The sequence below is a fragment of the Trachypithecus francoisi genome, unplaced genomic scaffold (genome assembly GCF_009764315.1).
Source record: "Trachypithecus francoisi isolate TF-2019V2 unplaced genomic scaffold, Tfra_2.0 Lachesis_group3, whole genome shotgun sequence".
Lineage (NCBI taxonomy): Eukaryota > Metazoa > Chordata > Mammalia > Primates > Cercopithecidae > Trachypithecus > Trachypithecus francoisi.
The window spans coordinates 69904938-69928466 of NW_022681468.1; the positions used below are offsets into that span (position 1 = coordinate 69904938).

General features: G+C 38.6%; 1 protein-coding gene and 2 pseudogenes across 17 annotated transcripts in view; 1 reads left to right on the forward strand and 2 right to left on the reverse strand.

Annotated features, from left to right (window-relative positions):
* Positions 1–23529, forward strand: part of RALGAPA1 (Ral GTPase activating protein catalytic subunit alpha 1) — a 323646-nt gene that overhangs the window by 49209 nt on the left and 250908 nt on the right. For all 17 annotated transcript variants that reach the window (XR_004431673.1, XM_033188254.1, XM_033188250.1 and 14 more), the window contains exons 5-10: positions 6750–6793; positions 8810–8987; positions 12137–12252; positions 16866–17004; positions 18312–18520; positions 20156–20395. Coding sequence is in view for 16 of the 17 variants with exons in the window: in XM_033188254.1 (XP_033044145.1) it covers positions 6750–6793; positions 8810–8987; positions 12137–12252; positions 16866–17004; positions 18312–18520; positions 20156–20395 (926 nt within the window). In the remaining variant the exon portion in view is untranslated. The remainder of the gene's footprint in view (positions 1–6749; positions 6794–8809; positions 8988–12136; positions 12253–16865; positions 17005–18311; positions 18521–20155; positions 20396–23529) is intronic.
* Positions 658–6736, reverse strand: LOC117069534 (annotated as a pseudogene).
* LOC117071880 lies at positions 12579–12715 on the reverse strand (annotated as a pseudogene).

Genomic DNA, 23529 nt, shown 5'->3' on the forward strand with positions numbered 1-23529 from the left:
GAGTCGTTTGCGTCTGCAGAGGTTTTTGCTGCTTTTGTTGTTGTTGTTGTTGTTGTTGTTGTTTAGCTGTGCCCTGTCCCCAGAGGTGTAGTCTACAGAGACAGGCAGGCTTCCTTGAGCTGCTGTGAGCTCCACCCAGTTCAAGCTTCCCAGGGGCTTTGTTTACCTACTTAAGCCTCAGCAATGGCGGGCGCCCTTCCCCCAGCCTCACTGCTGCCTTGCGGATAGATTGCCGCAGACTGCTGTGTTAGCAGTGAGGGAGGCTCCGTGGGCTTGGGACCCTCCTGGCCAGGTGTGGGATATAATCTCCTGGTGTGCCGGTTTGCTTAAAGCGCAGTATTGGGGTGGGAGTTACCCTATTTTCCAGGTGTTGTGTGTCTCAGTTCCCCTGGCTAGAAAAAGGGATTCCCTTCCCCCTTGCGCTTCCCAGGTGAGGCGATGCCTCGCCCTGCTTCAGCTCTCGCTGGTCGGGCTGCAGCAACTGACCAGCACCGATTGTCCAGCACTCCCTAGTGAGATGACCCAGTACCTCAGTTGAAAATGCAGAAATCACCGGTCTTCTGTGTCACTCGCGCTGGGAGTTGGAGACTGGAGCTGTTCCTATTCGGCCATCTTGCTCCGCCCCCCATAAGTTCTTGAAGTTGAGTAACAGAAAACTTATTTTTCAAACCATTTGACTACTATAAGAAGCTGCTAGTCACAAAATGCATGTCCAGTAAACTGTAGTCCTATTGGCAACCCTTGGTTTGAGAGTACAACAGGGATACTCACTGCTGGCAGTCCTGCCATATTTACAGGTTGTGTGAAAATATCATCCTGGGCACTTCCTGTTCTGTGGTCTTCTTTGATGAACCCCAAGTATGGTACTGCGTCCCTCAAGGTGGTGTGGGAGTTAGCATACTCCAGAGTTAAAAGCATTCACAAAATCATTAGCAATAAGACATCTCACTTTCTGTGCTTTGATGAAATAATTTTCATATTTTTATGTTAACAATAAAACATTTCCTGAGAGAATTCTTCCTGTTACACAATCATTGAACCCTTCTCATCTGGTTGCAACAGCCATGGCTTCAGTAGACACATCAGTGTCACATCTGTGACCATATTGTAGCCCATCAAATCTTGCTATACTTAATACTGCTTCTGATATGCACAATAGATGGTAGCAGACAATTGAATAAGTGATGTGAGAAAAGGATACTTCAGTTACTTTGGCCCCCTCAGACTCAAAGAGGTCAGCAGCTTTGGACCAAAGAGACTGTTCTTCACTTGATAATTCCAGTACAAGATATTCCTTTGGAATTCCTATACATAGTTTGCTCACATTTGTCAAACTGGGAAGCATGAATGGTTTAACAGGATCCTGTACTGTGGTAGAATCCTTAGGGTCGTGTCCAGCCAGTACACCCAAGACAATTGCTGCATCATCCACATGTCTGGTTAAGAGTCCTTGCACATCCATCGAATTCTCCGGGGAAATGAGACCATGATGGAAAACTAAGCCATAGCTGCCAGTCCAGGCTGGGCGTGGTGGCTCACACCTGTAATCCCAGCACTTTGGGGAGGCTGATACAGGCAGATCACTTGAGGTCAGGAGTTTGAGACTAGCCTGGCAAATGTGGTGAAACTCCATCTCTACTACAAATAGAAAAATTACGGCCGGGCGCGGTGGCTCAAGCCTGTAATCCCAGCACTTTGGGAGGCCGAGACGGGCGGATCACGAGGTCAGGAGATCGAGACCATCCTGGCTAACACAGTGAAACCCCGTCTCTACTAAAAATACAAAAACTAGCCGGGCGAGGTGGTGGGCGCCTGTAGTCCCAGCTACTCGGGAGGCTGAGGCAGGAGAATGGCGGGAACCCGGGAGGCGGAGCTTGCAGTGAGCTGAGATCCGCCACTGCACTCCAGCCCGGGCGACAGAGCGAGACTCCGCCTCAAAAAAAAAAAAAAAAAAAAAGAAAAGAAAAATTAGCCGGGCGTGGTGGTGCACGCCTGTAATCCCAGCTACTCAGGAGTCTGAGATGGGAGAAATGGGAGGATCATTTGAACCTGGGAGGCAGAGGTTGCAGTGAGCCGAGATCGTGCCACTATACTCCAGCCTACACGGCAGAGTGAAACTCCTTCTTAAAAAAAAAAGGAGGGGGCGGAGGAAGATGGCCAAATGGGAACAGCTCCAGTCTCCAACTCCTGGCGCGAGCGACACAGAAGACCGGTGATTTCTGCATTTTCAACTGAGGTACTGGGTCATCTCACTAGGGAGTGCTGGACAATCGGTGCTGGTCAGTTGCTGCAGCCCGACCAGCGAGAGCTGAAGCAGGGCGAGGCATCGCCTCACCTGGGAAGCGCAAGGGGGAAGGGAATCCCTTTTTCTAGCCAGGGGAACTGAGACACACAACACCTGGAAAATAGGGTAACTCCCACCCCAATACTGCGCTTTAAGCAAACCGGCACACCAGGAGATTATATCCCACACCTGGCCAGGAGGGTCCCAAGCCCACGGAGCCTCCCTCACTGCTAACACAGCAGTCTGCGGCAATCTATCCGCAAGGCAGCAGTGAGGCTGGGGGAAGGGCGCCCGCCATTGCTGAGGCTTAAGTAGGTAAACAAAGCCCCTGGGAAGCTTGAACTGGGTGGAGCTCACAGCAGCTCAAGGAAGCCTGCCTGTCTCTGTAGACTACACCTCTGGGGACAGGGCACAGCTAAACAACAACAACAACAACAACAACAACAAAAGCAGCAAAAACCTCTGCAGACGCAAACGACTCTGTCTGACAGCTTAGAAGAAAGCAGTGGACCTCCCAACATGGAGGTTGAGATCTGAGAACGGACAGACTGCCTGCTCAAGTTGGTCCCTGACCCCTGAGTAGCCTAACTGGGAGACATCCCCCACTAGGGGCAGACTGACACCCCACACCTCACACGGTGAAGTACACCCCTGAGAGGAAGCTTCCAAAGTAAGAATCAGACAGGTACACTCGCTGTTCAGCAATATTCTATCTTCTGCAGCCTCTGCTGCTGATACCCAGGCAAACAGGGTCTGGAGTGGACCTCAAGCAATCTCCAACAGACCTACAGCTGAGGGTCCGGACTGTTAGAAGGAAAACTATCAAACAGGAAGGACACCTACACCAAAACCCCATCAGTACGTCACCATCATCAAAGACCAGAGGCAGATAAAACCACAAAGATGGGGAAAAAGCAGGGCAGAAAAGCTGGAAATTCAAAAAATAAGAGCGCATCTCCCCCTGCAAAGGAGTGCAGCTCATCGCCAGCAACGGATCAAAGCTGGACGGAGAATGACTTTGACGAGATGAGAGAAGAAGGCTTCAGTCCATCAAACTTCTCAGAGCTATTTGATGCACATGTAAGACAATAATTTTTGACTGGGTGCAGTGGCTCACGCCTGTAATCCCAGCACTTTGAGAGGCCAAGGTGGGTGGATCACCTGAATCAAGGAGTTTGAGACCAGCCTGGGTAACATGGCAGTACCCCAACATAAAAAAAAAAAAATAGAAAAATTAGCTGGGTGTGGTAGTGTGTGTCTGTGTTCCCAGCTACTGGGGAGGTGAGAGGATAACTTGAGACAAAGAGGCCAAGGCTGCAGTGAGCCATGATTGTGCCACTGCAGTCCAGCCTGGGTGACAGAGCAAGAACCTGTCTCAAACAAATGAATTTGTTAAGTATATATATAAATATTAATGTCACACATTAATATTTATCAGTATTAAATATATATACTGTGTATATCAAATATATATCATGTATATCAAATATATATATACACACACATATAACAATTCTTAACATTCCTATAGGGATTTTTAAATTAGCCTAACAAATTTATCTTAAAGTTTATATGTAAAATAAAAGCCAGAGCAATTTGGAAGAATAACAAGTCGGACCAAGAGGGTGTTGTTGTTGGCTATTTTCATGCCTGATAACAAGATAAATTATAAAGTTATACTAACAAAAGCACTGTTACTGATGTAGGGATGGATAAGTGGGTGAATGAAAAGGAACATGGAGATGAGCCAAAGACCTAAGCTTATGTATGGAAGCTTGAAATATGATTGAGATGGCATTTTAGTTCATTTGAGCATCATAAACCCCAAAATAGTACTATACTTGGTTTTCCATTTGTGAAAAACCAAACTCTCTTCCACCCACAAGGAAATACATTTCTGATAGATTTCAGGACCTACATGTGAAAAGCAACACATAAAAACTTTTTGAAGTGAGTATTTGGTTTATAATTTTAATGTAGGGAAGGGTTTCTTTAGACATAGAAAGAACACGTAAGAAAGAAAAACATCGGCAAATTGATTATATTAAAATTTAAGGCCAGGCACGGTGTCTTAGCCTGTAATCTCTGCACTTTGGGATGCCAAGGTGGGCAGATCACTTGAGCTCAGGAATTTGAGACCAGCCTGGGCAGCATGACAAAACCCCATCTCTACAAAAAATACAAAAATTATCATCCAAGCATGGTGGCATGTGCCTTTAGTCCCAGCTATCTGGGGGCTGAGGCAAGAAGATTACTTGAGCTCAGGAGGTCAAGGCTGCAATGAGCCATGATCATGCCACTGCACTCTAGCCTGGGTGACAGAAGGAGAACCTGTCTCAAAAAAAAAAAAAAAATTAAAACTTATCTGCGTCAGAAGATACCACCTCCCCACCCAACAAAAACTTGATTGAATTGTTTGGGATAATATATTTTCAATTCATAGAAATAGACCCAGAAGTAATGATACAGAAGGAACTCCTCTCATATATATGTATGTGTGTGTGTGTGTGTGTGTGTGTGTGTATATATATATATATATATATATATATGAAGAAAGCCAGGTGTAGTGGCCCACACCTGTAATCCCAGCACTTTCGGAGGCCAAGGTGGGAGGATCACTTGAGGCCAGGAGTTCCAGATCAGCCTCGGCAACATAATGAGGCCCTCTACAAAAAGTACAAAAATTAGCCAGACCTGGTGGTACACATCTGTAGTCCCAGCTACTCAGGAGGCTGAGGTGGGAGGATCACTTGAACCCAGGAATTTGAGGCTGCAGTGATCTACGATTGCACCGCTATTCTCCAGCCTGAACAACAGAACAAGACCCCATCTCTGAGGGGGAAAAAAGGACAACTAAATTGAAAATTGTACAAAGGATAAAACAGGGAAACCTTGAATGGCCAAATTAAAAGATGTTCAGTGTCGCTAGGAAATATCAAATGAAAGCAATATTAAGATAGTTAACATACATCAGATTATCAAATATTAGAGCATCTGTCAATGTTTTGTGCTGCCAGCAATATGGTACTAGAGCCCTCCCATATACTGCTGGTAGTACTGTTAATTGTTAGAACTCCTTTGGAGAGAATTATCTAATATTTGGTATAGCTGAAAGTAATTTTATTCCTATTTATATACCTCAGGGAAACTCAGGTGTGTACAGGGAATCATGAACAAGAACTATTTATTATGGTACTCATGGAATAGCAAAAATCTGAAAACAAACCAAATGTCTTAATATAAAGATGATCAATAAATTTTGGTATGTTCATACAGTGGAATAGTATGCACTTCTTAAAATGTATTAACTAGAGCTACATTGATAAGTATAGATAAATTTGTTAAGCTAATGTTGTATGTGAAAAGTAACTTATAAATGACTTTTAAAAAATAAATGACTTGTGAGGGCCGGGCGCGGTGGCTCAAGCCTGTAATCCCAGCACTTTGGGAGGCCGAGACGGGCGGATCACAAGGTCAGGAGATCGAGACCATCCTGGCTAACACGGTGAAACCCCGTCTCTACTAAAAACTACAAAAAAAAAACTAGCCGGGCGAGGTGGCGGCGCCTGTAGTCCCAGCTACTCGGGAGGCTGAGGCAGGAGAATGGCGTGAACCCGGGAGGCGGAGCTTGCAGTGAGCTGAGATCTGGCCACTGCACTCCAGCCTGGGTGACAGAGCGAGACTCCGTCTCAAAAAAAAAAAAAAAAAAATAAATGACTTGTATGAAACAGTTTTATATTTTTTTATGGATTTATAAATGTGTAGTAATAATATAAAAATATTTTTGGAAATGATTAATACCAAAGCCTGGATAATGGTTTCCTCTGGGGAAGAAAGGAACAATATGATTTGGGCCTCAGTGATACCTGTACAGTAAAGTAAAACATTGGAGATAATGCAGGTAAGTGAAACAAACATGGAACTACGTGTAGATTTATTCATACTGAATGGTGGTCCTCTGCAGGTTTGTTCATGTTATTTTCAGTATTTTATTGTAGGTTTGAAATATTTCATGATTGAGAAGAAAAAAAAATTAATGACTTTGTGAAACTTAGAAAATTAGTATAATGGAAATATTGATTAGGAAATACTACAGTTAAGGATGTTCATATGGTTAACTAAATGAGTATTTTCTATAGTGGATTTCATTTGGATAGTGATAAAGTATTTTATTCTTAGTCTAAATAAGAGATTTATAATAGATTGTTGTGTTAAATGCAATTTCGGGCCTAGGTTTTGTTAATTTAAAAAAATCATGTTTAATTGCAATAAAGCATGTGTTGAAAAGGTGATTCTTTTTATATGCCCTTCCGATCCCAAGTATGGCCAGAAGGATATAAAGGTCACCAAGAATAATTTGGAGGTTGCCAAGGACTTACTTAAAAGTGTTTTCAAGTCTGACCGAGAACTCTGACATTTACAAATAGATAAGATGTGAATATTTAAAATCATGTTTTCTTTTTAGGATTGATTTTAAAGAAACTACTTCACACAGGAAACTCCTTAAAGGTACAACTATGTTTATTTTCTATGACTTTAAAAATACTGAGTAGAACATACATGCCACCTGTTAACACTTTTCATACCTAAACTTTTTCCCAAAGATCTTTGAATTGTCTTCAGTTTATTTAATTGAAGTGAATTCACTTAAAATGCAGCAAGAGGCCAGGTGCAGTGGCTCACTCCTGTAATCCCTGCACTTTGGGAGGCTGAGGTGGGTGGATCACTTGAAGCCAGGAGTTCGAGACCAGCCTGGCCAACATGGTGAAACCCTGTCTCTACTAAAAATACAAAAATTAGCTAGGCATGGTGGCACGCACCTGTACTCACAGCTACTTGGGCAGCTGAGGCAGGAGAATTGCTTGAACCCTGGAGGCGGAGGTTGCAGTGAGCTGAGATCATGCCACTGCACTCCAGCCTGGGTGGCAGAGTGAGACTATATCTAAAAAAAAAAAAAAAAAGCAAGAGTTTGTTTGACAAACCATTCTAGGTTGACTGGGGACATTGAAAAATTGTTGTACTTTTCCACTCAGTGGACTCATTCACCAGCAATCTTTCCTCTTTGTGGTCCCCAGAAGAAAAACATTATTTAGTCATTCGACAGATGATTATTCATTCCACCATAGCCACTATTAGATGCAGAGGGAAGTAGGGGAGATACATATATATATATATACGTTGTTGTTTCTTTTTCATTATGTCATTGTACTGTGATAAGAGAAGCTGCCCATTCCGAAAATCTTGCTGTAGGTTAGGTAAAGTAACATTATTACAGGGGCTTTTGACTTCATGGCTTGAGTATAAAAGTACAAAGGAATAAGCCTTCCTGTAGCTTTTCTCCTGTTATCTGTCCAAACCATGAAAGTGACAGCAGTTGAATACCTTTGACAGTGGCCATGAACAAGCTCTGATTAGGTAATTTCCAAAGCTATCAGTGAGATTACGTAGTGGAAGAATGAGTGTTTTACTTGTCAGAGATTGAATTTTCCTCTATTTCTCTTTTACTATTTTTATGCTGAGAGAATGTTCGTTAATCAATTAAAATATTTGTTGTCTTCTGTGTACAGGGTATTGTTTTAGGTGCTTTAATAGAGTAGAACAAAGTTGCTATCTTGGAGCTTAGAATCAAATAATAAGGAAATGAGATAATTTCAGAGAGGTTAGCCGGGCGCGGTGGCTCAAGCCTGTAATCCCAGCACTTTGGGAGGCCGAGACGGGCGGATCACGAGGTCAGGAGATCGAGACCATCCTGGCTAACACGGTGAAACCCCGTCTCTACTAAAAAAAAAAAATACAAAAAAATTAGCCGGGCGAGGTGGTGGGCGCCTGTAGTCCCAGCTACTCGGGAGGCTGAGGCAGGAGAATGGCATGAACCCGGGAGGCGGAGCTTGCAGTGAGCTGAGATCCGGCCACAGCACTCCAGCCTGGGCGGCAGAGCGAGACTCCGTCTCAAAAAAAAAAAAAAAAAAAAAAATTTCAGAGAGGTTTTAAATAATTTTATTTAAATAATTTAAATCATTTTATTTTAACTTAATAATTTTAATAATTTCAGAACTTTTCAGGGGCAAGAACATTGAATTCGCAATGTGTCAGGATCCCCATAACCATTCCTCCTTTTACCAAACTCATTCTCACTACTAACAGTCATTGTTCTCTCTCTTCTTGCTTCTTGGATTAGACTGGTGGTGATGGGAGATAGGCAAGGAGGGAAGTAGACAAGAAGGAAATGATTTTCTAACTTTTATAAATAGAAATTATAGAATAAAAATTACCTGATGCCTTTAGAGAACAAATTCATTCTATACTTGTTAAAAATCCATGCATTTGTATTTCCAAATAATGATTTCAATAGATGCTATTGGTATGTCTTGTCTCTCTCCACCTCCTCAACTTCCCCTTCCTTCCCTGCCCTGCCTTTTGAAAGTATCATTCTGTAATCATCATCTAGAAAACTGTTTTTCAAAGGAGGGAAGTATTTCCATTATAAATAAAAATATTGTCTATTTTCATTTTATTTTATTTTAGATTAGGCGAGAAGGTGTTCGTCTTTTCTTACTGTGGTTGCAAGCTCTTCAGAATAACTGTAGCAAAGAACAGCTCTGGATGTTTTCATGCTTAATCCCTGGATTTTCAGCACCACAGTCTGAACATGGACCTCGAACTTTAGATAATCTCATTAATCCTCCACTCAACCTTCAAGAAAGTAAGATTCATGGGATGTTACCTGTCAGTATGTTTAAGCTTTTATGTAGTCTCTTAGTGTATTTTTTCAAATGTCTGCGCATTAATTAACTGGGTAATCCAAGGCAATGTTTTAAAACATAGCTTTTATTATTATTCAGGTATCGTGAAGTCAACAGATCAAGAAAGCTGTTGAAATAATAGTTTGTTACTCACAGTTCCCAAGCGGAAGGGGCATGCCATGCCACAAGGGCTATGTGGAGAAGCACCAGAGTTGGTCAGGAGGCAGAGGGAACCAGGAAAAACATGGGCAAGAGTCTTTATTATGATTTCTGTGGCAAGAAACAGGCAACCCAGGTTAAGCAAGTTTAGGATTAGCTAGTTTGAATAATTCCACTGGGCTCTAGGGCATAAGAATTGTCCCTAGTTGTCTAGTACCCAGTCCTTTTGTAATTAGGGCAAAGGAGTAGTCACCCTGAATGTGAGTGTAGAGGAGGTGGTAGGGGTGTGGGCTCTGGATTGGTTGGTTTGAATATGAAAGGCATGCTCACAGGCTAGTCACTTACTGTCTCTAGGAACTGGCTAGCCCTGGGAAGGACATATTCTCTCTAGAATCAGTAAGGCTTCAGAGGTGTAAGCATCAAAAACCTGCGGTTAATACAGATCATTTAACATTTTTCATTAATTACTATTACATATCACCTTGTATCCTGGAGTTAATTGGATGTACATTGAAGTACAGGTGTGTTTTATTTTGTCCATTAGATATGACTGTGAAAATGTTATATGTAAATTGAATTTTTATAAATTTTCATAAATAGTAGTGCTATTTAAAAATTTATAATTTCAGTGATGTTTAAGTTTTGCTTTCATTCATTAGTAAGTCTTTGTGCTTTTTACCTTAATTTTTTCTAATATTCCTTTTTTTTTTTTTTTTTTTGAGACAGAATGTCACTCTATCACCCAGGCTGGAGTGCAGTGGCGTGGCCTTGGCTCACTGCAACCTCCACCTCCTGGGTTCAAACAATTCTTCGGCCTCAGCCTCCCTAGTAGCTTGGGCTATTGTTGCCTATGCTGTAGTGCACTCCCATGATCGGCTCACTGTGACCTCAGACTCTTGGGCTCAGGTCAATAACTGGGACTACAGGCGCGTGCCACCCACCACACCTGGCTCATTTTAAAATTTTTTGTAGAGATATGGGGTCTTGCTATGTTGCCTGGCTGGCCTTAAACTCTTAAAGTCAAGCAGTCCTCCCACCTTGACCTCCCAAAATGTTGGGATCACAGGTGTCAGCCACTATGTCTGGTTTACTTAACAGATGCTCTATAAGCATTTTTTCTTCTGCCTCTCTTTATAGAGAGGTTTTCTTTCATCACTTTTTTTTAAGAGGTAAGGTCTCAAAGCTGTGTTGCCCAGATTAGAGTGCCGTGGCTTTTCACAGGTGCAATCATAATGCACTTTAGCCTTGAACTCTTGGGCTCAGGCAGTCCTCCAGCCTCAGCCTTCCTGAGTAGCTGGGACTACAGATGCATACCACCACACCCACTCTTTCATCAGTGTTTTTGTGGATGACTTCAAAAATAATTATTATTCATTTTAAATACATTTGTGACTGACTTCTGCCCCTTCTCTTTTTGAGAATAGAAGTTTTACTTTTTAGTCTATAAGATGTGGAAAATATGGAATCTCTGTATACTCCCCAGCGGAGACTAAGACATATTTATGGGAAGAGTGGGTTTTAAGGGGATTTTTATAGCTTCACAAAATAAAGCTTTCTTAAAGTGTGTTCTTCTATATGATGACAGTGGTCCAGGAAGTCCAGAGTACAGATGATAAAGTTTGTACTTTCTTTTTTCTTTTCTTTTCTTTTTTTTTTTTGAGACAAGAGTCTCACTCTGTAGCCCAGGCAGGAGTGCAGTGGCGCAATCTCGACTCACTGCAACCTGCCCCTCCCAGTTCAAGCAATTCTCGTGCTCCACAGTAGCTGAGATTACAGGCACGTGCCACCACGCCAGGCTAATTTTTTGTATTTTTAGTAGAGATGGGGTTTCACCATGTTGGCCAGGCTGGTCTCAAACGCCTGACCTCAGATGATCCACCTGCCTCGGCCTCCCAAAGTGCTGGGATTATAGGCGTGAGCCACTGCGCCCGGCCTAAAGTTTGTATTTTTAAAGAATAATTTTTAAAAATGAGTGGCAGAATAACATACCATGTATTATTTAAGAACTGAAATCTACTTCTGTTGTGAGCTTGTTGGTTGATATTTACTGAGAGTCAGGTTTAGGGACCTACATGTGTTTACCAGGTACTAATTGTTCAGCTTAGGAAATATTTAAGAGAGTTCAGCTAGTTGTGGGTTGACTTTCTTGCATTTGCATTTGTTATAATGACTTTTTTTGGACATCTGAAAAGTAAAAAATATAAAACTTTCTTATTTTGTAAGTGTTAACAGATTGGTACTTTGATAAATAACTGCATTATTACAAATGTTTGTCATCTTATGGAATTTTTGTAATGGCAGTCTTCATGTGAATTTCAAATTGCCGGAAGTTCTTTCTCAGCTGAGATGTTACATACTTGTAATCACTGTGTTATTTGTCTGTCCATCCCTTTGTCACATTCTCTCAATCAAGGGTTCACAAAACAGCTGATTATTAAAATTTGTGGCCAGGCATATTGGCTCACACCTGTAATCCTAGCACTTTGGGAGGCCGAGGTGGGCAAATCACCTGAGATCAGCAATTTGAGACCAGCCTGGCCAACATGGTGAAACCCCATCTACTAAAAATACAAAAATTAGCTAGGTGTGGTGGCAGGAGCCGGGAATCCCAGCTACTTGGGAGGCTGAGGCAGGAGAATCGCTTGAACCTGGGAAGTGGAGGTTGCAGTGAGCCAAGATCGTGCCATTGCACTCCAGCCTGGGTAACAGAGTGAGACTCCATCTCAAAAATAATAATAATGATAATAGTAATAATAATAATTAATAAATAAAATTTATTGTTGTGATCAACTATCAGGGATGATCTCAAGATTTATTTCAAGGATCAGTCTTTAGAAAGTTTTCAAGCAATTTTCATTGCATACACATTTTGCAGTTAAAGTTTATTTGGTTATATTATTGTTTTACTAAATTTGTTTTGTAACTATACTATTCTTTTGTCTTTGGATAGCTCAAGTCACTATAGAAGAAATCACTCCTCTTGTCCCCCCACAATCAGGAGATAAAGGGCAAGAAGATCTCACAAGCTATTTTCTTGAAGCACTTCTAAAATACATAGTAATTCAGGTACTTGTTATCTTCTTTGATATCACACTCCTTACTATCCTATATGGGTGATTCCCTTTTCTCTCTCTTACCATTATTCTGTCATAGTAGATATTTGCTTGTTTTCTTTTTGTCAGGGAGGTTGGAGGGGAAGGGTCAATGGCTTGCTTTTAATTAGCTTTAGTTTTTAAGCTTTTACAAGTGTAATCAACCAAGTGATGGTGGTGGGGGTTATTTCCTACACTTGTCATGTAAACTCGAATTTTAGATTCTTCTTTGAGGTAAAATAGACTCTTCACTCTACAAGGGTATTCCTGAGTTACAAAAATTCTCTCTTCATGTTTTTTCCCTGTATCCCTCTATTCATCCTTGGCTGCCACAATAAAAAACACAGAAAGTACAAGGACTTGTTTTTCTTGCATCTGTAGTGGAAACCTTAGCAGCAGGCAGTAACTGCTCCAGGTCTATCACATAGTAGATGCATATATTTGCTTATTTTCTTGAAGAAGTGACAAATTTTTGCTATTGAAAATACGTTAATATCTCTTTCTCAAATCATTGGAGGGATGATGACACTCTTAGGAATCCAGAGAGGGACATTTTTGTAGAATCTTTATGTGTATACCTTTTTATGTGAGACAGTTGCACTTATTTTCTAATCCTTTCATTTGTAATCAGCAGTTGTGATACTTCAAATGAAAAGCTGAAAATTGTTTGATTTAGGAATCAATCTGCCAATAGGGAGGCAGGCTGCAGGATGATCAGGAGAAATGTAATTTACACTTAAACCTGTTTGTATCTTTTGAATTTCTAGGTGCATGTATTTTGCAAGGTAACCTAGTCACCTTTAGATACAAAATGTACATACCCTGATTGATGAAAACGCTTTTATTTGCACATTTCTTGTAATGGCTCCAAACACAAAAATTCCTTATACCTCAGAAACAAACATTATAAAGTTAATTTGGACCCTAAACTAGATTGCCAGAGTTTGAACCCTGATTCCACATTTTACTAATAGTGTGGCCATTGGCAAATTACTTAACCACTTGCTGTTTCTGTGTCCTTATTTGTAAAATAGAGATAAAAATAACACCATTTTGGTGTTTGAGGCCTAAATAGTGAAAAGTGCTTAGAATAAAATATTGCACAGCACACCGTAAGTGTTCTGTAGTGGGCAGATGTTATGATCATCATTGTTATTACTAGTTTTTCTTTAAAAAATACTTTTGTACTTCGTATGGATTTAAAATATTGCTTTACTGATTTATTGAGCTATAATTGATACACAATAAACTGCAACATTTGAAATTTACAGTTTAATGAATTTTATTACATGTATATATCCATGAAACCTTTACCACAATTAAGATAATGTATATATTTATCACCTCTAGGCATTTTCTTGGATCTTTGTTTGCTTGTTTGTTTGTTTGTTTGTTTGAGACAAGGTCTTGCTCTGTCACCCAGGCTGGAGTACAGTGGCCCAGTTATGGCTTACTGCAGCCTCAACCTCCTGGGCTCAAGTGATCCTGCCACCTCAGCCTCCCAAGTAGCTGGGACTACAGACCACCGAGCCGGACTAATTAAAACTTTTTTTTTTAGAGCAATAAGGTCTCACTCTGTTGCCCAGGCTGGTCTCAAACTCCTAAGCTCAAGTGATCTTCCCACTTGAATCACAGCCTTGCAAAATGCTGTGATTATAGGTGTGAGCCACCATGCCCCTTGGATCCCTTTGTAATTCATCCCCTTGAATTACCACATCATCATTTTATCCTTAGACATCCATTGATCTGTTTTTTGTCATTATAGAATAGTTTGCATTTTCCATAGTTTTATGTAAATATAATCATAGGGTACATACTTTTTTTGGTCTTGTTTTCTGTTTGATTATTTTGAGAATTGTCTGTCTTGTACGTGTCAGTAGTTTGCTCCTTTTATAGCATTCCATTGTAGGGGATGCACTAGTTTATCCAGTTATTTGTTCATGGTTATTTGAGTGGTCTCTAAATTTTTGGCTATTTAAAGTAAAACTGCTATGAATATTGGTAAACAAGTTTTTGCATGAACATAACAGTAGAATGGTTGGGTCAAATAGTAGGGGTATATATTGACTATTTAAGAAACTACCAAGCTGTTTTCCAAATGACTGTACCTTTTTACATTCCACCAGCAATATGTTAAGACTTATACAATTGCTTCATATGCTCACCAACAGTTGGTATGGTCAATTTGTAATATTAGCCATTTTAGTGAATGTGTAGTGGTATCTCATTATGGTTTTAATTTGTATTTCCCTAACAGCTAATGGTACGTTGAATATCTTTTTATGTGCTTATTTTTCATCCATATATCTTGGATGAAGTGTCTGTTCACTTTTTTTTGCCCATTTTTAAATTGGGTTGTCTTATTAAATTTTTTATATGTTTTAGAAATAAGTCCTTAATCAGATGTATGTTTTGCAAATATTTTCTTCCAGTAGCTCATCTTTCCATTTTCATAGCTTTTTTTTAAGAAGTTTTTTGTTTTGATGAAGTCCACTATACCACTTTTTTAATGGATCTGACTTTCGGAATTGCTTCTAATCTTTGCCTAATCAAATGTCACAAAGATATTCTCCTACATTTTCTTCTTGAAGTTTTATAGTTTTTTTGTTTTACATTAAGGTCTGTGGTCCATTTTGAGCTAATTCTGATGTATGAGCAATGTTGGCCTTAATCCTTTGATTAAGGTAATGTCTGCCAGGCTTTTCCAGTGTAATATCAGTAAGTATTGCACTGGAAAATCAACAAGTATTTTGTGGGAAGTACTGTTTAGCTACCTAAATATTCCTTTTCTTATAGAAATTTCACACATGTTTTAACATCCATTGAAGGCTTTTGACTTTGTAGTTATGAGGGTTATTACCAAAAGGTAATTTTTTAAAAACAGCTTTTTTGAGATACAATGCACATTTTGTACAGTTCACTCACTTAAAACATACAGTTCAGTGTTTTTTAAGTATATTCACAAGGTTACACAACCATCACAGTGTAATTTTAGTGCTAACAAGAAACCTCATACCCATTAGGAGTCAGTCCTCTTACCCCCAACCCTTTCATCCCCAGCCCTAGGCAAACATGAATTGATTTTCTGTCTCTATGTATTTGCCTGTTCTGGACATTTCATGTTAATAGGATCATACAATATGTAGTCTTTATTGACCAGCTTCTTTTACTTAGCAAATGTTTTCAAGGTGTATCCATGTTGTAGCATGTTTCGGTACTTCATGTTTATTGCACTGAATAATATTATATTGTATACATATACAATATTTTGTTTATCTCTTCATCAGCCAATGAATATTTGAGTTATTTCTACTCTTTGGCCAACTGGTGATATTAATTCCATCATTAATTCTACATTCAAGAGTTGGCTACATACTGTAGGAAAAAGCTTTCTCCCCTCCCAGTTTGTTTACTTACTTATTTATCTCAACATAGATTTATGCATTCCTGTGAATTCATGTGTTAGTATTTACTACAGTTACTAATTTTGATGCTCAGATTGTCCTAAATTTGTCTAGTGGAAGTTCCTTCAAGCTGACTCCTACACCTTTGAATTGTTTCCATCTTTGAGCACTTCCGTACTTTCTGGCACCACAAGATGTTCCAAGCTCATCTCATACCTTTCTTGCTGTCTCTGAAATCTGCTGCTTCTCTAAGGAGCTATCATTCATTTTAATGAAGAATTGTATTCACAGACAAGACAAACACAAATCCATATTCCTGTCTGTCTGTCTGTGTATCTGTCTGTCTGTCTGTCTATCTATCATAATGTTAATTCGTACCCGTTTTCCAAATTTCAGTCTAGTACCGCAGGGTTCACTCCGGTTTCTTCCTTTCTGTATTTGTAACTCTTACCTGTCAATGAGAAATGTGGCTCACATTATTCTCAGTATATTTACTTATTTAATCAGTTCCCCCTTGTGTATGATCAATCTCCTGTTGCCACAATCACCCTCCTCTGCAGACATTCTCCTTAACTTGATTGGGTTCCATTACCCCATTCTGGGCCTTTGCCAACCACCTGCTTGGATGTCTTTCTCATACCCTATATTATACTACTGTATCTCTTTCTGTCCTCACTTCTCCCACTTTGTGGACACCCTCCTCACCCCTCTCAGACTGTGTGAGTCCCCACTGGGTTACTGCCTCTGCTGTACCCTCTTTATGGATGCCCTGTGTCCTGTGCTCAGGCTCTGATTATCTGCACTTGACTGCTGCTACTGCTTACATACACACACTCCTACCACATATGCTTATGTATTTTGTATGATTTTTTAGGCTGAATTATTCAAGAAGGGACAAAAGGGAGAGAACTTTAATATCTTTGTCATTAGTAGGGCCAACTTTTGTATAATTTTCATAGTTTTTTGAAGCACAGTTCTAGGATTTAAAAATATATATATACATAATGTACTTGTTTGACATTATACCAATTTAAAAGATTTGTCCTTACGCTATGTATCATGATCTTTAGTGTTAACAGTTCAGTGTGTTGCAACCTTTTATAAGCTTGTTTATAATTGCTAATACTTCCTTTTAAGAGATTCTTTCTTCTGGAATGATTCTAATTATATAATTTATTTTTAGGTAAAAAGTTTAGAATGGAAGAACAAAGAAAACCAAGAAAGGGGATTTTCATTTTTGTTTTCACATTTTAAGAAATATTACTTGCCTTATATTTTTCCAAACATCTGTAAGGAAAACAGTTTATATCATCCTATACTTGGTAGGTAATGTTTGGAATTTTCTGAAAGATCACACATAAGAGTAAAATAATCTCTCACTGTAAAGCTGGCATTTGTTACTGCAGGAAACTGATCATATTTAATACTTGTATTGGTTGGTACAGATATGATACCTAGATTCATACTGAAAGCAAATTTATATTAATAGGAAATTTTCAATGAGAATGAGTTTGTTTTTTGTCTTTTGTTTTTTTTAAGAGACAGGGACTCACTCTGTCACCAAGGAGGCTAGAGTACAATGGCATGATTATAGCTCACTGTAGCCTTGAACTGCTGAGCTCAGGCAATCCTCCCATCTCAGCCTCCCCAGTAGCTAGGACAACAGTCATGCACCACCACATCTGGCTAATTATTTTTTTTTTTTAGAAATAGGGTCTCCCTGTGTTGCCCAGGCTGGTCTTGAACTCCTAGCTTCAAGTGATCCTCCCACCTTGGCCTCCCAAAGTGCTGGAATTGTAAGCATGAGCCACCACATCCAGCCAACAATGAACAGATTTTTTAAAAACTTATTCTCTGGATCTTATCAATTAGAAAAGTTAGCCCACCAGAAATATTTGTGATTGTAAATTAAACTGAATTCTTGTTTGGTATGATCCTTAGACTATACTATAAATTTTATTTTTAAGGTCCCCCCATATGGGGGTTCAATCACATATTAGCCTTATTCAAATTCTATATGAATAATTACATAGCCATGTTTCATCCAGTATTTATATAGGTTGGTGCAAAGGTAATGGCAGTTTTTGCAATTACTTTTAATAATTATTGCCCCAACATATCTCTTGGAGCCTTGAGCCTAGAGCCTTGTGTACAAATCCTGGGTTAGAAGCTTATCTCTGCCATATATAGAAGGTATTGGTCATCCGTAGGTAAATTGTCTCTTTCCCAGAAAGGTGTTCCTAATACCAAGTTTAGGAAATTAACAGGCTTAGGTAAAACCTCATATTTGGTATGACTTCAAAATATGTGTTTCAGTGTTAGATTAATTGAAGTGAGCGCTTATTTATTTTAAATGGTTCTGGAAGCTTCTTTGTACTTAGGTAGGTTTATTTAACTTTTTGATATTTTGTAAAAATACATGTTTCTATATATCATCCTGGTATATATGGTTCACTCTTCTGAGTTCCGTGCAACATCTGGCAAATTTTGAAATGTCATTTTTGTGCTAAAGCTACTTCTAAAACCAGAATAGAGTAACAATATTTTCTTAAATACTTAAAAATGTAGGTCTTTTCTAAACAAAATTTCTTTCTTAATTTGGTTTTCATTTTCCTTTTATTTTGCACAGACATCCCACAGATGAGACCAAAGCCACATTATGTCATGATAAAGAAAGATGCTGAAACCAATGATGCAATCTATTGTACAAAGGAGCCTTTCATTAAGGCTCGTGTTATTGTCATTCGTTGGCTGGTTTCTTTCTGGCTGGAGCCAAAACCACATACAGGACCTCATATTCCTGGGATGGAAGGTGAAGTCTTGCCAAAGAATATTCAGGTAATGCACAAATGAGGCAGGCTTGTTAAAGTTAGAAATGGCTTTTGAGATTTAGTCCATTGATTTCAATTGCCTTAGGTGGAGAGTACACTTAAATAATAGTGCTATTTTATTTGTATAAATATATTTTATAAATGCAAATTTTACTTATAGAGTTAATAAGTTTCTTAATAAAGAAATGAAACTTGGGAAGTATAGAAGATAATTTCATTAGTATATCAGTCTCAGCTTCTTTTTTCTATATTTTAATTATACAATACTAAAAATATTCTTTATTGTACAGATAAATCTTACAAGTGAAAATAACTGTGATGAAATGGTAGGACCTTGATGGCCCTTTTTATTTGGGGGCATTCACAAAATGCAGATTAAAAGACCTGTTCACACCCCCTTTCCCCCTTTTTCAACAAAGACTCCCAGTCTAGAAATGTGATATAAAATTATAAAGCAATACAGTAGAGTAATATTTCAAACTGTTGTTTTGGATTTAACAGTTTACCTTTTTTTCATACTTCTTTTTTATTTTCTCTTTTCCCTCATTGTATATTTTCCTAAACATGTCTACATTACAGTGTTTTTACTATTTTTATTTTCTTTTCCTCAGATTTTCTTACTTAGTTTTAAAAATCTTAAACTATGTGTGTTTTTTCTATAACACCTTAAATCTTTTATAAGTAGGATAAAGGTGTAAAGTATGTTTAATTCATCAAAATTCAGAAAATTTGAGTTTTATTATCTATAGCAAACTGTATGGTGTGTTTTCCTCCAAAACTTTGCTAAGTTCTGTAAGTGTGAAGATTCTCAAGCAGAACTATCTGCTCTCTGATCCTAGAAGGTAATGGATGAAAATCATAAATGTTTTTGGTTGGAAAGGTATATTTGAGATCATTTATTTAAGCCCTGTTATTTTATGGATGACAAAACTGAGGCCAAAAATTTAATAACTTAACAGAAAGTAATTTATACCACAGAATAGTGCTACTTCTACCATATAGAAATTTGCTTATCACCATCTTAAGACTTAATTTTCCCCTATCTTTCTGGTTAGGCTTGATCTTCAGCCTTGGTGAAAATTCCGTTGTTAGAATTATAGAATTTTCTCTCAAGTTTTCTAATATTTTCTTTTAGTTTCGTTTCTACTTCTGTCATAAATTTTGTTCCTTTGTTTTTTGTTTTGTTTAAGAAGCTTTTACTTGTGTAAATTTTTGTCCACAGTAAAATAGAGGTAATTTTAAACATTAAGGTTTTATTAGGTAAATATTCTGATGTTAAGTTATTTACTTATTCTTGAAGGTCTGAGCTGTCTCTAATTCCATTATTCATCCACCCAGTTTTAATTAATAACTTGTTTGAACTGTAGACTTACTGAGAAACATGTATAACTATAGGTGGATAGATGATTAATTACCACACATTTTGGAGTATCTCTGTCCCTTAGATGTTGAGTTATTTGCATTGCTAATTAATTATTTAGAATGGCTTTTAAATGAAACTCTATGCTCCGAGTTTAAGCAGTGGTATAAATTACTTGGGAAATGTTTTGGATTTTGTCAGTATTACCTATTAAAAGACCCAATACACAGTGAAGTGATTATGATATTGTGTCTCTCTCTCTCTTTTTTTTTTGTATTTTAGAGAGCAGCTGCTAGTTTAGTATCCAGAGAAGAAAGCAAAAATGATAATGCTGATAAAGCAGACAGAACTACAGAACCCGAACAGTCTCATTCCAATACAAGCACTCTCACGGAGCGAGAACCTAGCTCATCTAGTCTCTGTAGTATTGATGAAGAACATCTCACAGACATTGAAATAGTTCGCAGAGTTTTTTCTTCTAAAAGAAGTAATGTAAACTTTGTGACAGAGATATTTCGTCAGGTAACATACCTCTCAGTATTTTTAATTTATAAGAGAGGCTTTTATCTTTAATATTAAACATACTGATTTTTAGCTGGGAACAGTGGTGTGTACCTTTAGCTGTAGCTGTTCAGGAGGCAGAGGTGGGAGAATCGCTTGAGCCCAGGAGTTTGAGGGCACTTTGAACAACATGCAGAGACTGCATCTCTTAAGAAAGGAAAGGAAAGGAGAGGGGAGGGGAGGGGATTACTGATTATTAGCTATTTAAAATTTATTCTTCATGTAGATTTTTAAAGTTTATACGTAGTTTATAAAATGTATCTCTAATCCTTTAGTATTTTCTATTTATATATTTTAGTTTGTGATACTTTTAATAATTACTTTTCCCCTTATACTCCTACTGTTACCAGAATAATTTTTAAAATTACTCATTATAGATTGAAACTCTTCTACCATTTGATTAATAAACTGTCGTAAAATTATTTTATCTTCCACTCTCTCATCAGTAAATGGTTTATGATTATAGGAAGGGAGGTTTTTATTGCTTTTACCCTCAAGGCTTAGTTTTGTCCTCTAAGGCATTCTGAAGTCAAAGTTGATTAAGACAGATATTTCTTAGGGAAAATATAGAAAGAAAGGGAAAATAAAAGAACAAAAAGCTATTTCACATGAAGAGAGCTAGAAATCCCTAAGTGCACGTTCTCAAATATGTAGAAATTTTGTGGAAAAGAAACCTTATGAAAACTACCATTTGCTCTTGATGGCAAAGGCACTTAACTTTTACAGGTAAACAACATTGAGTTTTGCAGCTGAGGGGGATCATTCAGGTGTCTCAGCAAGTAAGTGGTAGATCTTCGACTATGAAATGCCCACTGGTTCCCATGTCAGTGCTCTTTATTCAGTGCCACACTGCGTTCACATGCCAGGGAGCTCTCTAGGCAAAGCAAATACTCATGATCTCCCACACATATTTATTGATGTGTAAAACAAAGCATGAGACAGCATTAGTCTTGTCAGCCTAAATTAAAGAAACAAACTTGTTTTCATTTTTTGTCCTGCGTTGGCAGTGGTTCCAGCCAGATTTAAGGTTTGTGTTAACAGAATATATAACAATTGGGAAAGGAAAGATATTTGACAAATTATGTTGGAATACTTGTGGGGAATTTTAAAGCTTATAGAACTATTCAGCCTTTCCAGTTGTTGAGTCAGTTTAAATAAGTTTATTTTTCTAGGCATTTGCTTATTGTGTTTGTTTTCAGATTTGTTGACAAAGCTCATCACATCCTCTTATAATCCTTTTAACCTCTAAAGCATTTATATTCATATTCCTCCTTTTCATTCCCATCAGTGCAGTATTTAATTGCCTGGTAATTTTTTAATTTTTTTGCAGAGTGGGGTCTGGCTATGTTGTCCAGGCTGGTCTTGAACTCCTGGCCTCAAGCTATCCTCCTGCCTTGGCCTCCCAAAGTGCTGGGATTACAGACATGAGCCACTGTGCCTGGCCCTATCCCTTGTTTGTTTCTCTCTCTTTCTTTTTTTGGATGGTGATTCTTGCCAGAGATTTGTCAGTTTTATTATTTTCTTTCTGTCTTTTTCTATCTTTTCCCCCGAGACCCCATTCCTTTTCCTTTAGTGGTTATCGTATAAGTTTTAACATGTATACTTCACTTTTCAAGTTCTAAAGTTTTTTTTTACCCCCTTCCTAATCAATACAAGGACCTTAGAACCCTACTAGTCTGATTTTTCCCCCCAACATCTATATTAAGTAATTTAGTTCTGTTTTTTGTGTTGGTGTATATTTGTTATATATTTGCCACTTTATTTTATCATGATTTCTTCCCTTTCAGATCTTCTATTTAGAATCACTTTCCTCTGCTTGAAGTTCATCATTTAGAAATTACTTTAGTGGATGTATGTTGGTATCAAACACTTTTAATTTTATGGTTTTCCCAACTTTATTGAGGTATACCCAACAAATAAAAATTGCATATATTTAAGGTGTACATTGTGATGTTTTGATATACCTATACATTGCGGATGATTACTACAATCAATCTGGTTAACATAGTCATGGCCTTACGTAGATAAAATTTCATTTGCTTATATATGGTAAGAACACTTAGGATAAAATCTTCTAGCAAATTTCAAGTGTAAAATACAGGATTATTAACTATAGTCACCATGCTAGATATCCAGAACCTGTTCATCCCACATAACTGAACCTTTGTACATTTTGATCAGCATCTCCCATTTTGCCTACTGCTCAGCCCTTAGTCACTCCTTTCTACTCTGTTTTTATAAGTTTGATTTTTTAGATTGCACATTTAAGTGAGATTATACAATAAATTGTCCTTCTGTGTCTAGCTTATTTATTTCACTTAGCATAATGTCTGCTGGGTTAGTCCATGTTGTTGCAAATGGTGGGATTTCCCTCTTTTTGTTTTTTTGAAACAGGGCCTTACTCCATTTCCCAGGCTGTAGTACAGTAGTGTGATCACAGCTCACTGCTCAAGTGATACTTATGCCTCAGCCTCCTGAGTAGCTGGGACTACAGGTGCACACCACGATGCCTACCTAATTTTAAAAAATTATTTTGTAGAGAGGGGTTCTCACTGTATTGCCCAGGCTGATCTCTAAGTCCCTGCCTCAAGCGATGCTCTCATGTCGGCCTCCCAACGTGCTGGGATTGAAGGCATGAACCACTGTGCCTGGCCCTAGGATTTTCTGCTTTTTTTTTTTTTTTTGAGATGGAATCTTGCGCTGTCTCCCAGGCTGGAGTATGGTGGCACTATCTTGGCTTACTGAAAGCTCCACCTCCCGGGTTCAAGTAGTTCTCATGCCTCAGCCTTCTGGGTAGCTGGGATTACAGGCATGCGCCACCACGTCCGGCTAATTTTTGTATTTTTAGTAGAGACGGGATTTCACCATATTGGTCGGGCTGGTCTCGAACTCCTCACCTCGTGATCTGCCCATCTTGGCCTCCCAAAGTGCTGGGATTACAGGTGTGAGCCACTGTGCCCGGCCAGATTTTCTGGATAATACTCTGTGTGTGTGTGTGTGTGTGTGGGGGTGTGTGTGTGTGTGTGTGTGTCTGTGTGTGTGTGTGTATTTCTGGCTCTCTGCTCTATTCCATTGCTCTATATATCTGTTTTTAA